The sequence below is a fragment of the Muntiacus reevesi genome, chromosome 10 (assembly GCF_963930625.1).
Source record: "Muntiacus reevesi chromosome 10, mMunRee1.1, whole genome shotgun sequence".
Classification (NCBI taxonomy): domain Eukaryota; kingdom Metazoa; phylum Chordata; class Mammalia; order Artiodactyla; family Cervidae; genus Muntiacus; species Muntiacus reevesi.
Genome location: NC_089258.1, coordinates 42,167,879 through 42,182,314, shown reverse-complemented (window position 1 = coordinate 42,182,314; position 14,436 = coordinate 42,167,879). Strand labels below are relative to the sequence as shown.

Below are 14,436 nucleotides of genomic sequence, written 5' to 3'. Positions count from 1 at the left end.
TATTAATAAGAATATTATTATATTCTTTTTAATAAGAATATTAAAAAACAGAGCCATTACTTTGCCAACAAAGGTCTTTCTAGTGAATGCTATGGTTTTCCCAGTGGTCATGTATGGATGTGAAAGTTGTAGTATAAAGAAAGGTGAGTGCTGAAGAATTGATGCTTTTGAACTGTGGTGTTGGGGAAGACTCTTGAGAGTCCCTTGGACTGCAAGGACATCCAAGCAGTCTATCCTAAAGGAGATCAGTCCTGGGTGTTCATTGGAAGGACTGATGCTGAAGCTGAAACTCCAGTCCTTTGGTCACCTGATGTGAAGAGCTGACTTATTTGAAAAGACCCTAATGCTGGGAAGGATTGGGGGCAGGAGGAGAAGGGGACGACAAAGGATGAGATGGTTGGATGGCATCACTGACTCGATGGACATGTGTGTGTGTAAACTCTGGGAGTTGGTGATGGACAGGGAGGCCTGGCATGCTGTGGTTCATGAGGTCTCAAAGAGTCAGACACGGCTGAGTGACTGAACTGACCGTCTCCGTAGTCACGAGACAGAGGTCCCTAGTGGCCTGTATGGTGTCACTGCCTCCCTACCTCAGAGAAGGGTCTGGCATGGCTTCCTGACCGCTCTACCTTCCTCTAAAAACCCAGAGAGAATGTAACCATTGCTGTGAAGCTTTCTGGCCTCCGCCTGCCGCCAGACAACCAGCCCTTGGTCACTGCACAGCAGGCTGGAGAGCGGCCTGCTCTGCGAAGGTTGGAGGGACCCAGCGATGAACCAAACAGGGCGCTCCTGGAGGCCACAGCGTGTGTGCCGGCCTCCATGGGTCCCCAGGCTGGCCTCAGAGGGGATGCGTGGAAACAGGACTGTCTGCCGTACGCCAAGCTCACAGCCTGGCGCCTCCAGACGGCAACAACTGACTGCCTGGAATTACCCGAATCTCTGCTCACCAGCTCTAAACTTCGATTTCTCACATAGGGTGTCCCTGCTCACGTCGAAGGATCCCAAGTAGTTGGAGTCTGAGGGAGCCCCTGGCTTTCTGAGTTTCGCCAGGTGAAATCTGGCCCTCTGCGGATTCGGGAGTGACAACACTTATCAGTAGGCACGTCTGTAGGTGAGAGTGTTTCTCGTGGAAGGACACTCATTGTCCGGGCTTCTGACCCAGCAGGGTTCAGATCAAAACCTAGCATCCCAGGGACTGCTGGGACTTGGGGCCCAGGTGGAACGGGGGGGCGGACAGAGTGCTGCCAGGGGGTCAGCATACCCTGCGGCTGGCCCACGGGGGTGAAGGGCTGATCGCACTCCCGCGGGGCTCCCAGCAGGAGGGCGGGGCCGCCGCCTTCCTCTCAAGGCCCACTCTGAGGCAGCCGTGGGTACCGGGCGTCTGGCATCATCCAGCCCAGGAGAGGCCAAGGCTGGCTCTGAGGGAGGAACAGCCCAGCCCTCCGTCCGGGGCACCCAGGGCTCGGGGAGGGGCTGGAGGCAGCCTGTTCTGCAGCTCAGGGGCCCTGTGCTATCATCTCAAGGTCCTCAGCCTGGGGAGGGCAGGAGGACAGGCCCCCCTGCTACTGGCAGCACCCTCATCTACGTGTGTGGCGAGCAGCAGCTTCCTGCAGGGAGGGACGAGGACCCAATGACTGTGTGTGCGTGCGTACACGGCCTCTAGCCCGGCTCAGGATAGCGCTAAGACGTGTAAGAGAGAAACGCAGAGCTAAGTGATCACTGATTTGATGAGACAGAAGGTATACGTCATTCTACACTTGAAAAAAATTTTTTTTTGGTCAAGCCTCGAAGCTTTAGGACTGAGTTCCCCGACCGGGGATTGAACCCGTGCCCTTGCTGTGGAAACGCCGAGTCTGAGCACTGGACTGCCAGGGAAGCCCCTGTCCTGAGCACTTCTGATGGAGAGACCACTGAGCTCTTCTGAGCTCGGGACCCAGGACCCTGCAGGGACCCTGGTCTCCCGCAGCCTCTGCAGGAGGAAAACCGGGTCAGACTGGCATTCACGCCTTCGAAGCAGCAGAACCAGAGCCTGCTTTTGCACCGAAAGCTCACACGGGGCCCACAGGTAACACAGATAAGGGCGAGGCTCGGGCGGTCTGGGCTCCAGGCTGGGGGTGGGAGTAGCAGACGCCGTGACCTTTGCCTCCTAACCACCCCAGAGGCTGAGGGGGGGGGCGGTGTGTGGGTGTCCAGTGTGGTCAGGGGCCCCATGAGCTCTGCCTTCACCCCCGGTCACAGCACAGCAGCGAGAGCCTCCCCCTCCCTGGGTGTCACAGGCACCGTGGGGGCGGTGGGGGAGGGGGGATCTGACCACAGAGGGGGGCATCTATGCAGGACGGGGGCCCCGGTTACACCTGTGACCACACTGGGGGGACGGCTGGGGAGGGGGGATCTGACCATGGGGAGGGGGGTCTGTGCAGGACAGGGGCCCCCCTGGTGTCACCTGTGAGCACACCAGGGGGACGGCTGGGGAGGGGGGATCTGGCCTCGGGGAGGGGGGCATCTATGCAGGACGGGGGCCCCGGTGTCACCTGTGACCACACTGGGGGGACGGCTGGGGAGGGGGGATCTGACCATGGGGAGGGGGGTCTGTGCAGGACAGGGGCTCCCCTGGTGTCACCTGTGACCACACTGGGGGATGGCTGGGGAGAGGGGATCTGGCCTCGGGGAGGGGGGTCTGTGCAGGACGGGGCCCGGTGTCACCTGTGACCACACCGGGGGGGTCCCGCCCCGGAGCCTCGGGAGGCACAGCCCTGTGGACGGCTGAGCCAGGCACCCTGGACCTGCAGCCCTGCAGCCTCGGCTCAGCCGTTGCAGGGCACACGTGTGGTCTGATGTGTGCACGTCCTGTGTGGCCGCTGTGAGCACGCGGGGTCAGGACGAGGCACCTAGGCTCAGACCTCCAGCAGGGGCTCAGTGGAGACCGGACCTGGCCCACCCAGCAGCCTCGCCGGGAGTCTGCGTGGACACGGGCGGCCCTGGAGCCCAGGGAGGGGCTCAGTGTCCCCTGAGGGGACGGGCGGCCCAGCCTTCGCCTCCAAGGAACGAGCTCGCCCCCTGCAGGGACAGGCTACCCTCAGGACCCGCTGCTGGGAGCCGCGCTTCACTGAAACTCCGACATGAGTGAACACTAGTCCGTCAGGGGCCCCGCGGTGACAGCAAATTTTGCCGTTGAAATCACCTCAATAGAAGATCAAGAAAAGGATGAAACAGTAAAGGGAAGACCAGGCGAAGACCAGGGGAGACACGCCCCTGGGGGCCTGGAGTCTCCGGGGCCGCTCGATTGGGGGCCGCTCGATTGGGGGCCGCAGAAACTGTTACCTGAGTTCTGAGCTTGATCATGTCAGCCTCCATCTGGGAGTTGGACTCGTTCAGCTCCTTGATCTCCTCATCCAGCTGCTTGATTTCCTCGTCATTCTCTATGCCTGCGGGGACAGGAGGGTCAGAGACACAGGCCCGGGGCTGCTACGGGGGGGGTCATAGTCGGCGGGCCTGAGGCCGCCGTAGGACAGGGGTCAGAGACGCTGGGCCTGGGGACTCCGCAGGGAGGACGGGGGGTCAGAGACGCTGGGCCCGGGGACTCCGCAGGGAGGACAGGGGGTCAGAGACGCCGCGGGGAGGACGGGGGCACCGTCACTCCTCCAGACGGGGAGCCGGGTTTGCCGTGAAAACAGACTCTTGAATGAAAATGAAACAGTCATGGGCTGTGTGTCTTCTCATCCCAGTGCAGTCCTCACAAGGAAGGCCCCTACAAACAGGGGGAATCAGCTGGGGGTCATGGACCCTCACAAACGGAAAGGTTTCATCTTCAGCGATGCCTGAGAGGGTTCACCAGAGCCCGCGACTGTGCCCCTCTGTATCCGGCGGTCATCCCGTGTCCCGGACGTGGGTGCTCCCGGCTCCGGCCACGACCCGTCTGCTCTGCGTGCAGTCTGCCTCTCTGTGCCCCCATCCCCTTCTCCCCGGACTCTCGGAAGGAGCCAGGTGGCTGATGTATCTGAAAAGCAGACAGCAGGGTGCCCACCTCGCCAAGCTGGGATTCTGCAGATGAGAACTGATCACACACACACACACACATGACCGAAGCCCTGAGTTGCAGGGTGCTGGGCGGACGCTCTTGCAGAAGGCGCAGTGACCGGCTCCAGGTGCTGGCCTCAGAAGCTCCAGGAATACAGACCCTGACTGGTGGGCACACCCCTCATCTGAAGGGCCAGCTTGGGGGGCTTTGTGGGGCTGGGTTCTGGAGGGCCAGGAGGTCTCTGTGGGCACCAGCTCCTGAGGGGGCCCGGGTGGGCTGCAGGAGGAACATCGGGGTGTATAGGGGTGCGTGAGAGTCCAGCTCTCCCAGCTGGCTGCTGCTGCAAGGCCTCGCTGGGGTCAGAAAGACCCTGGCCCGTGCGGTGCTTGCCCTGGACACCTGTGCTTAGGAGTCCTCAGGGGAAGAGCAGAAATCCTGCAGGTCCAGGTGCAGGACGGCCACTCCCGTCACTTGCCCGGCGCCTGCGGGAGACTGAGGGCCGGTGTCCAGCTTTGCAGAGAGAGGGGTCCAGTCTGCCCCAGAGGGAGGGCCTCTGACAACCCAGAAACCCTGTGCACGCTGCACCAGGCGCCAAGCCCAGGCCTCAAGAAGACAGCGAGTGGGGGTTCAGGTCTTCGCTGCTGTTTATAGTGAAATGAAGGGGAAAAAAGACTCAGGAGAGTAAAACATCCTCCTGTAGAGAAGCCCATTTTTTCCAGGACATCACATTTCCTGGTGAATGTGACTGGGCGGGATGCGTCATTGCGCTCAGCTTGATTTCCCTTTAATTATTTTTGCTTCTGAACTGCTTCTCCCACGGATCTGTCTCAGGTGGGAAAGTCAGCCTCACGGGTGAGGTGGTCTTGAGTGCCCCCTCCCTCGGCCACGCTCCTGCCGTCATCCAGGGGACCCTGTGTCCGTGACCCTGACCAGCCTCTTAGGTCTGCAAGGCACTTCTCTGCAGCCTTTTACAGGGTCCAGAGCATCAGCAACGAAGTCTGCCTTTTTTACCAAACGCACCCGAAAAGCAACCCAAGGATACAATAGACGATACTGCCAGTACTGAAATGAGGTCTACCCTTTCTCAGTGGTGGACTGCTATTTCCCCTTCTGTATCTGTGACCAGGCCTCTATGGAAATCCCTCAAAATTAGGAGCTAGGATCAACTGAGTTAGTGTATACAAAACCAACCACTTGGGAGGTCTCCATCAAGGCGGTGGCTAATGTTATTGTTCTTCTGCAGCTGAAGGTCAGGTACACCTCAAGGTAAGAATGCATAAAAACAATCCAGGTAAGTGCATAAAAATCCTGATTTGTGAAGCAACTAAATCATGAGTTAATTTACCATGCAATGAGGATTTGCCACAACGTTCCTTTAAGCTCCTTAAAGGGCTTCCCTGGTGGCTCAGGCAGTAAAGAGCCCTCCTGCAATGCGGGAGACCGTGGTTCCATCTCCGGGTCGGGAAGACCCCCTGGAGAAGGGAATGGCAATCCACTCCAGTGCTCTTGCCTGGAGAATCCCATGGACAGAGGAGCCTGGTTGGCTACAGTCCACGGGGTTGAAAAGGGTCGGACACGAGTGAGTGACCAACACTTTCACTTCCTCTGAGTCCCTACCCATCCAGGTGCAGTGAGAACGCTTCGTGTGAAACCTGCAGAAAAGTCACAAGCCCTCCTGGGTCTCTGGGCTCTGAGGGTCAGGTTTTCCCAGTGAGTTTCTGTTAAGGTTTCTGGACAAGCTCTCTGGGACGTACTTCTGGTTTTTCAGGTCTGGACAATTTAAAGTCTTCTTTTTTCCAGGGGTGCTCTGCAGCTTCTGCTGAAGACCAGCCGTTTGAAGAGCAAGTTATCACATCTCTCTAAGAAGCACAGAGAATCCGCCTCTTTTCTCCGACCCCTGTGTTCCAGCCGCCTGTGAAGATCTCGCGATCTTCATTCAGTTCAGGCTGTCTGAAGGCCCTGTGACAGGCTCTAATGCTGTGCTGCGGGGGGCACGTCTCCGCGAGGCCCCTTAGGAGACAGCCCGATCCTCTCTGCGGCGTAAGGACACACCGCGCAAGGGCGCAGCGGTGAAGAGGAGAGCAGTCTTCTCTCACGTGCTAAATAGAATGTCTTACCTTTACTTGCACGTAACACGGGAGTGTCAGCGAGCAGACGTGACTGCGTGGCAGGAAGGTCCCTGCCGCCGGGGTCTGTACACGCGGCCGGTGGAGCTCATCCCAGGGGACTGGCCTCTGACCCTCAGAGCCGCTTGACGGAGAGCCCGGGTTTTGGATCATCTGTGATAGGAAGGGTGAAAAATGCGCCATACAGCTGCCTGTCTCCAATCCGAGATTCATGCTTCCCCTGAGTTGTGAGTGTGATTGTCAGTGGAACAATCCACTTCAGGGCTGGCAGTCTGAAGATCACGGCACTGTTACGAGACCCAGGGAATGGCGGGAAGACTAGCATACCTCAGATTTCCATGAACTTGCCTTGACTGGCTTGTCAGGATGCTCCATCTATGGTACTTCATATACAGCGAAGCCTATGAGATACCCCAGCGTGTCAGCACTTTTCTCTTGGGGCTCAGTTCAGTAGCTCAGTCGTGTCTGACTCTTTGAGACCCACTAGACTGCAGCACGCCAGGCTTTCCTGTCCTTCACCAACTCCCGGAGTTTAGTCAAACTCATGCCCATTGAGTCGGTGATGCCATCCAGCCATCTCATCCTCTTTCGCCCCCTTCTCCTCCTGCCTTCAATCATTCCCAGCATCAGGGTCTTTTCAAATGAGTCAGCTCTCTGCATCAGGTGACCAAAGTATTGGCATTTCAGCCTCAGCATCAGTCCTTCAAGTGAACACTCAGGACTGATCTCCTTTAGGATGGATTGGTTGGATCTCCTTGCAGTCCAAGGGACTCTCAAGAGTCTTCTCCAACATCACAGTTTAAAGGCATCAATTCTTTTGCACTCAGCTTTCTTTATAGTCCAACTCTCACATCCATATATGGCTACTGGAAAAAACATAGCCTTGACTAGGCGGACCTTTGTCTGCAAAGGAATGTCTCTGCTGTCTAGGTTAGTCATAGCTTTTCTTCCAAGAAGCAAGTGTCTTTTAATTTCATGGCTGCAGTCACCATCTGCAGTGATTTTGGAGCCCAAGGAAAGAGTCTTTGGGCTAGATTCTGGCAAAAGGGAACTAGAAGAATTTTGATTAAGTTATGAGATGAGAATGTGGTCTCTCTGGAATACAGGTGAAATCTTAGGAACCCGTTTCACTGCTGTGAACTTTCATGAAAGAGTGTCCATCAATTATCATGTTTTGTTTTACTTTCATGGAAAACCAGCGTCTACGCAGGGGACAGAGATCACATGACCAGTAGACGTCCTGAAGTCTGGAGGCGTTTCCGAGCTGCCCTGATGAGAGGTTTAGCAGTCTGGGGTTTAAGGTCGGCTTTCCAAACACAACAGACCTGGAATCTGAGTCCATATCTGCTACTTACAAGTCCAATGATGACTGCTCTCCTTAATCCCTCAAAACCCCAAATGCCTGCATCACAAAAGGTCCCTGTCAGACACAGTGCCTCTAAGAAATCAACTGTAGGTCAGATTCCTGACCTTCAGCGAGACTCGCCAAACGGGCCAAAGAAGAGCGTCAGACGCCGCTGTCCCAGCAGCCCGCCAACACCAGGCCTCTGCAGGCACATCTCTGCTCTGACCAGAAAGTGGCGCAAACTGGTTCTGTCCTGCTGGCCCAGTCATGGGAGCTAAAAGAATAGCTAAAATAGCTAAAAGAAAAAATACTGCTCCTGCTCTAGCACAGTGGGCTTCAATACCTTTTTTTCAATTAAAAAATTAATAGAAGACACACCTCTCCTTCACAAGCCCTAAAATTGCCACCTAAAGCTTTTTATTGTGATGTTAAATAGTTGTAAAAAATGTATATATTTCTAGAAAATTGTATGTTGCAGAGTACCTTCAATATATTTCCATCAAAGTCTTGGGTCAAGTGTTTATGAAAACAATCTACTGTGTAAATTAAGTGGCAAATCAGGCTTCATTATCAAAACAATTTGCAGATCAGATCAGTCTTCCAGTGGAGGTCGTCATCACTTTAAATCCAATAAAAACACCAGCCTGGGCCCCCATGACAACCTTCGTACCTCTCATTTTTGCTCTAGGTGGTATTAGCAGGCGTGTGAATGGGTGGGTGGTGGATGGATGAGAGGGCAGGCGGATGCGTGGATGCACTGCGGAGCACAAGCCGCCTCCCTGTCTCCTCCCGAAACTCAGCCCTGCTCCCCGGCTCCCCTGCCCTCTGCCTCCCGGGAGGCGCCCTCAGGAGCCGGCATTCAGGGCTCTTCCTGGCCAGGTGAGTCCTTCCTTAGCTGACAGTGGGGACTGGGGGCGGGGGAAGGGCAGGCCCATGACCGGCGGGCTCTCAGTCTGTCGGATTCTGGAGAGTCAGGGGGAGTTTGAGGGTCTGGTAATGACATTCCCAAAGCCATCCACGTGGGTGTGCCCCCAGGTCACCCCTCAGAGCCCAAGTCACCCCCGAGAACCCAGGTCACCCCCCAGAGCCCAGGTCACCCCTGAGAGCCCAGGTCACCCCCCAGAGCTCAGGTCACCCCTCAGAATCCAGGTCACCCCTCAGAGCACAGGTCACCCCTCAGAATCCAGGTCACCCCCGAGAACCCAGGTCACCCCTGAGAACCCAGGTCACCCCTCAGAGCCCAGGTCAGCCCTCAGAGCCCAGGTCGCCCCTCAGAGCCCAGGTCGCCCCTCAGAGCCCAGGTCAGCCCTCAGAGCCCAGGTCGCCCCTCAGAGCCCAGGTCAGCCCTCAGAGCCCAGGTTGCCCCTCAGAGCCCAGGTCGCCCCTCAGAGCACAGGTCGCCCCTCAGAGCCCAGGTCGCCCCTCAGAGCCCAGGTCAGCCCTCAGAGCCCAGGTCGCCCCTCAGAGAACAGGTCGCCCCTCAGAGCCCAGGTCGCCCCTCAGAGCCCAGGTCAGCCCTCAGAGCCCAGGTCGCCCCTCAGAGCCCAGGTCGCCCCTCAGAGCCCAGGTCGCCCCTCAGAGCCCAGGTCAGCCCTCAGAGCCCAGGTCGCCCCTCAGAGAACAGGTCGCCCCTCAGAGCCCAGGTCGCTCCTCAGAGCCCAGGTCAGCCCTCAGAGCCCAGGTCAGCCCTCAGAGCACAGGTCAGCCCTCAGAGCCCAGGTCGCCCCTCAGAGAACAGGTCGCCCCTCAGAGCCCAGGTCAGCCCTCAGAGCCCAGGTCAGCCCTCAGAGCCCAGGTCAGCCCTCAGAGCACAGGTCGCCTGCCTTTGCTCCCGCCTTCACCTCTCTGAGTCTCCTTTTCTTTCTAGGTAATGGAGAACGTCAGGACCCGGGCTCGGGCTGTTGGGGATATAAATGAATCTGTGCGCAGAGCCCTGGGACAGAGCTGCGGGCAGGGAGGGGCCCTTCCCTCAGCTCAGCACCCCTGACGGCAGACAAGAGGCGGGGGAGTTACTTCATTTCCTTCTCTCCTGATCGTGTTAGCCGCTCAGTCGTGTCCGACTCTCTGCGACCCCACGGACTGTAGCCCGCCAGGCTCCTCTGTCCGTGGGATTCTCCAGGCAAGAACACTGGAGTGAGTTGCCATTCCCTTCTCCAGCTTCCCTCCCGAAGGCTTGACCAAAACCAAAAGCCAAAACCACACACAAACAACGGAAAATCCAAAGCCCCAAGGTCCCTGCCGCCCGGCTCCGGGGAGGGAGGCTCAGAGGCCCGCAGTGAATGTGTGCGGGGGGTCCCAGAGGAGACCAGCTACTCAGAGACGATAGGGGCTCCCTCGGGGGACACTCGGAACAATGAGAGTCTTTGCGGGAAGAGGCCAGAGCAGGCTCTTCTCTAAACTTCAGAAAGAAAAAGAGAACACTGGATTTTGGAAACGGAAAGAGGCCTCGGGACTTCAGACATGCTCCTTCCCATTCAGATGGACGCCTGGGGGAGAGCGCCCGGACTCAGGACCAGAGGTGCCGGCCCGAGTCAGCCCGGGGCTTCAGGCGGGCCTGGCCGCAGTGCTCCATGACCGTAAGACAGGGTGTCGAGGAGAGTGAGTGACCTTGGACAAGGCGTACTCTCCGGATTCTCCGAGGAGAGAGAGAGAGGTCGTCTCTTCCTCACACACGGCGGGGGCCTTGCCTTCGACTGCAGCAGGCAGGTGTGGCTGACGTGAGCAGTGACCACTGACCTCCAGCCCCCAAAGAGAGGAGCGAATCTCCCAAGTCCTGCCCTTGGGTCAGACACACAGGGATGAGACCATTTATCCGCGGAGAGATGCGTTCAGCTCTGGGTTCAGTAAGAAATGCCTCTAGTCCTGGCAGAAAAGGTGTCCCCACAGGTGTGGAGCGAGGGGACCGTCAGGCCGGGCTCCGCATGGACTGGGCTTGGAGAGACCTGGGTTTGACCTGACTCTGGAGCTTCATCTCCCGGTGACCTGGGCTCCCAGGGTCCTCGTCTGTGGACAAGTGTGTGACAGAACCTACAGCAAGAAGACACGTTCCGAAACCTAGAGTCACGGAGCTGAGCTCGGATGCAGAGATGAGCTGATGGCGACCCTCGAGGGCACCCCCGCTGACCTGGGCTGGGCCTGCAGCCGGGCGTCCAGCCAGATGAAGCCTGGGCTCCTCTCCCATGTGGCGCCTGCCCTTTCTGGTTCCCAGCTGTGCTTGGCCGACACGGACGGAGGACTCTGAGGGTCAGATGTCCCACAAGAGAAACACCAGCCAGGGCCTCCCCACGCTCCAGCTGCCCCACCGGGGGAAGGCTCCTCCTCCAGTTTGCAGGCCTGCTCGCTGCACTTCTGGCTGTGTCCACACTGTTCCATTTGTCCAGAGTCAGAAGCTGGCGTGGGCTTACATCAGTTTGCAGAAGGATTTTTGCTTTAGCTCCAGGGTTGTTTGCAGGTGAGATGTCGGGCTAAACATTTCGGAAAGAGCTCAGTGGATATGGCTTTCCTTGGGGCAATCCACCCCTCGATGGCTGAGTGAGACGGGATGTTGGTGACCTTGGAGTCTCTAGACTGGCTCCTCAGGCTGGTGGGCTGGTCTGAAGGCTCCCGTCCAACTGGTCCTGCATCTCGAGCCCCCGGCCACCTTGAACAGATGTGGGGCTCATGGGACCGAGACTTCAGGTGAGGCGTTGTGGCCCTGGCTGCCTTACTGGTAGATGATGGGGCCCGTGTTAAGGACCATTATCTCTGCACACCTTGAGCTATCCTCATGACTGAAAATGAATGTCCAGTGAGCGACGGCAGCTTCCAGATGGCGGCTAGGGCTGCCGACACCATCAGGCCAGCACGTGGCAGGGCTGGATCCCTGTCTGCCTGGACCCCAGCCCAGGAAGTGGGGGAGGGGGGCCTGGCTCTACCCCCACCCAGCCTTGGGGGCCGGGCTCCTGTGATGCGCCTAGGCTTCTAGCCCGGGTGACCGTGCCTTTGGGGCCACGGAGTTAGGGAGGCGTCTTGCCCAGAGCCTGGATCCATGACTTTCACAGAAAACCTGCTCTGCACGAGCCCCGCTCCCCAGAGTCCCCCGAGGGGTCTGGAAGGAGAGGCTCTCACCGGCCACATTGCTAACTCCTGATCACAGTTTCGCTGAGCTCTGTTCACCAGTGACCACAGAACCTCCGCGCCTGGGGACACACGCAAACACTGCACCGGTGACCACGGACTGCCCCTCTCGGGGACACACGCGGTCACCTCCCCGCAAGCCTTGGCAGCAGAGCTGTGGTCAGCGCATCCGTCCGTGTGCATGTTGCAGACACGTCCTTGTTTAACGCGTGTCTGGTCCATTAACACTGGACTCTCGGCCAGCAGCCTTGAGACGAAGCCGGACTCGCATGCTTTCTCCCCATGGCCTGTCACAGCCTCGTCATGGCCAGGATACCACACAGCACCGCAGCCCTGCCCTGGTGCCTCGTAAACCATGATGTCTCCAACAGGACAACACACAAACTGGAAAAACACAGCGCCCGTGGACTGCGCGGGGAGGAGAACCCTGATTAGGGACCCAGGTTGGAGGAGGCTGAGAGGTGCCCCCCCGCCCCCGCCCGCGCCCCGGGGGCCTGGAAGCCCCCAGAGGGCTGACTGGGGGTCAGAACACAGACTTGAGTGTTCTGCAGGCGAATTCACTGCTGTGGAGCCTGGGGGCCGCGAGGACAGACTGGGACTGGACTGGCGCCCGGGCGTGCTCACGGGGCTTCCCGCCTGCGCCTCCATGCCCCTGCAGGAGAGCACCTAGAGGAGGCTGCGTGGATGGACACACGGACTCAAGCTTAGGCCCCGGAGGACAGGGGTGTGGGGTGGGCTGCGTGCGGCCGGGGCCCCGACTCCGCCCCCGGGAGGCCGCCCCGTGGACTGGCTCTGGGCAGGCGGGAGCGCCCGGAGCCACCTGCAGGCGGGGCGGGAGGAGGCAGGGAGGCCGGGCGGGGGCATTACCGTTGCTGGCCCGCTGCCGGATGGTCAGCATCTGCTCTCCCGACAGCTTCGCCTTCTTCATGGCGGACGTGGCCCGCGGGCATCCCGACAAGCTGGGGGCGAGACAGGAGAGGCGTGAGTCACGCGCTGGGGACCCCAGCGGCAGGGGGGCGGCCCGGGGCCCACCTCGTGGCGGGCAGGCACGGCGGCAACCAGCTCGGGCGGGCCAGGAGCTCGGGGCCGCGGCGTGGCCGGGCCGAGGTCTGGCCGCCGGGCTCCAGGGAGGCAGACCAGCCCCTTCAGGCCGCGTCCGCCTTTGAGGGTTTCCGGGACTCTCACAGAGGAACCCCCTTCTTAAAAAACTTCCTTACGGAAAGCCTCAAACCCGCACCAGGGTTGGATGCAAAACGTACCAAAGTGAAAGGGTGGCGTGAGGAGCCCCCAGACTCATGCTGACTCAGCAGGGCCCTTCCCCACAGTCACTGGGAGAAATCCAGTAACCGCTCAGAGGTCCGCATCTCATCCACCTGGTGCAAACAACTGCCGACTCCCCGACCATCGGGGCCTGACGCCCCGCTGTCTCCTCGCGCGCGTGGCCAGGCCCCCTGTGTGCTCTGCGCCCTGGGTTGGGCCCCGGGCCTGAGCTGTGTCTGCAGGACGCCTCTCCCCGTTTCTTAGTTCCTGGGCCGGGCTCAGGACCCACCCCACCCCGGGGCAGAGCACAGAGTGACCAGGGAACACGCTTGTAACGTCTGCATCGGCTCAGTGAGCCTCCAGAAGGGCTCCCCTGATGCTTTCTCTAACACTTTCCCGATGTGCTTTCGGCAGGTGTTTGGTGGGGGGACAGGTCTTCACACAACAAGGAAGTTCCGAGTGGTGGGTTCGAGGGGAAGCTTGTCTCTGAAGACTGTGCAGGGCTCCCCCTGGAGGCTGGGTGACCGCCCTGCCCGCCGCTTCTCCCAGAACCTCGCTGGGTCCCAGACTCGCTCAGGAAGCTTCTAGATCCACAGGGGAAGGGGCAGCAGGAAAAATAGGTTGCTTCCTGTTTGCACACCTGGGGCCGTCAGACCAGGCCCATTGATGGGAGGCCAGCACGCCCCTGGGCAGGGGCTCCAGGACGCTCGTGGACTGAAAGCTGTGTGCTGAGGGTGACTGTGCACTGCGACCCTCCCACCAGAACACTGAGTGGTCAGAGGGGGCGATGGACAGCGAGGGTGGACAGAAAGGCGGAGGCGGCCCAGCCACACGGAAGCCAGGGATGGCCTCCGTGTCCCCAGGCGTCCGTCAGCAGGCGGGTGGTGCCCAGCGGCAGGGTGAGCTGCAAACAGTTTCACGCAGGGATGCCTGGGCCCGCGCGGAGCGTCGGAATCAGATTTCAGTCTCAGCGGTTTCTCCTAGTTTCCAGTTAACTGAACCGCTGGCCGGAAACGACAAACGAACGGCGCCCTGCAGCCGGAGCTGGGAACTAAATTAGGAGACAGAGGCCCAGAGATGGATGTGTTTTGTGCACGCAGCCTGCTCTGTGCTGCTCCCATTCCGATCCTGTGACTGCATCCCAGCGCGGCTCAAATATGGAAGTGCCCTGGGTAGGCAGCCTCAGCTCGGGTGTTGGGTGGCCGGGTCCCCAGCGAGGGCGCAGTGCCATCTAGCGGCCACTCGCGCCAACCTCACCGGGTGCCAGGGTCCCAGCTGGTCCAGGAATCTCAGGGCCAAGTCCACGCGGCGGGTCCTACTGGGGAGCGACTCTGGGGGGTCTCAGTGTGATGGGGGCGGAGTATTGGTGGGGGGAGATCCAACAGCCTTTAAGGCGACGTCGCTGATGAAAGTGAGACTTCTCCTGGAGGGGCCCGGAAAGGTCCAGGATCCAGATTTCCAGCAGCAAGGAGTTAACCGGTCTCTGCCCCAGGGCCCGTACTTGGGCCCCAGGATGGCCGCGGCTCCACCAGAAACTCCAGGGAGGGCTCTGGGCAGACACTGCAGGGCTT

The 14,436-nt window shown here is 59.4% G+C and overlaps 1 protein-coding gene across 4 annotated transcripts in view; it reads right to left on the bottom strand.

The window, feature by feature from the left end:
* MYT1L (myelin transcription factor 1 like) overlaps positions 1-14,436 on the bottom strand; it is a 129,623-nt gene that overhangs the window by 2,286 nt on the left and 112,901 nt on the right. For 3 of the 4 annotated variants that reach the window (XM_065947205.1, XM_065947202.1, XM_065947203.1), the window contains exons 18-19: positions 12,473-12,564; positions 3,322-3,425 (exon numbers count right to left, since the gene is read on the bottom strand). In XM_065947205.1, the coding sequence (XP_065803277.1) occupies positions 3,322-3,425; positions 12,473-12,564 (196 nt within the window). Of the gene's footprint in view, positions 1-3,315; positions 3,426-12,472; positions 12,565-14,436 lie in introns of all 4 variants that reach the window. The other variant, XM_065947204.1, reaches the window with a different exon arrangement.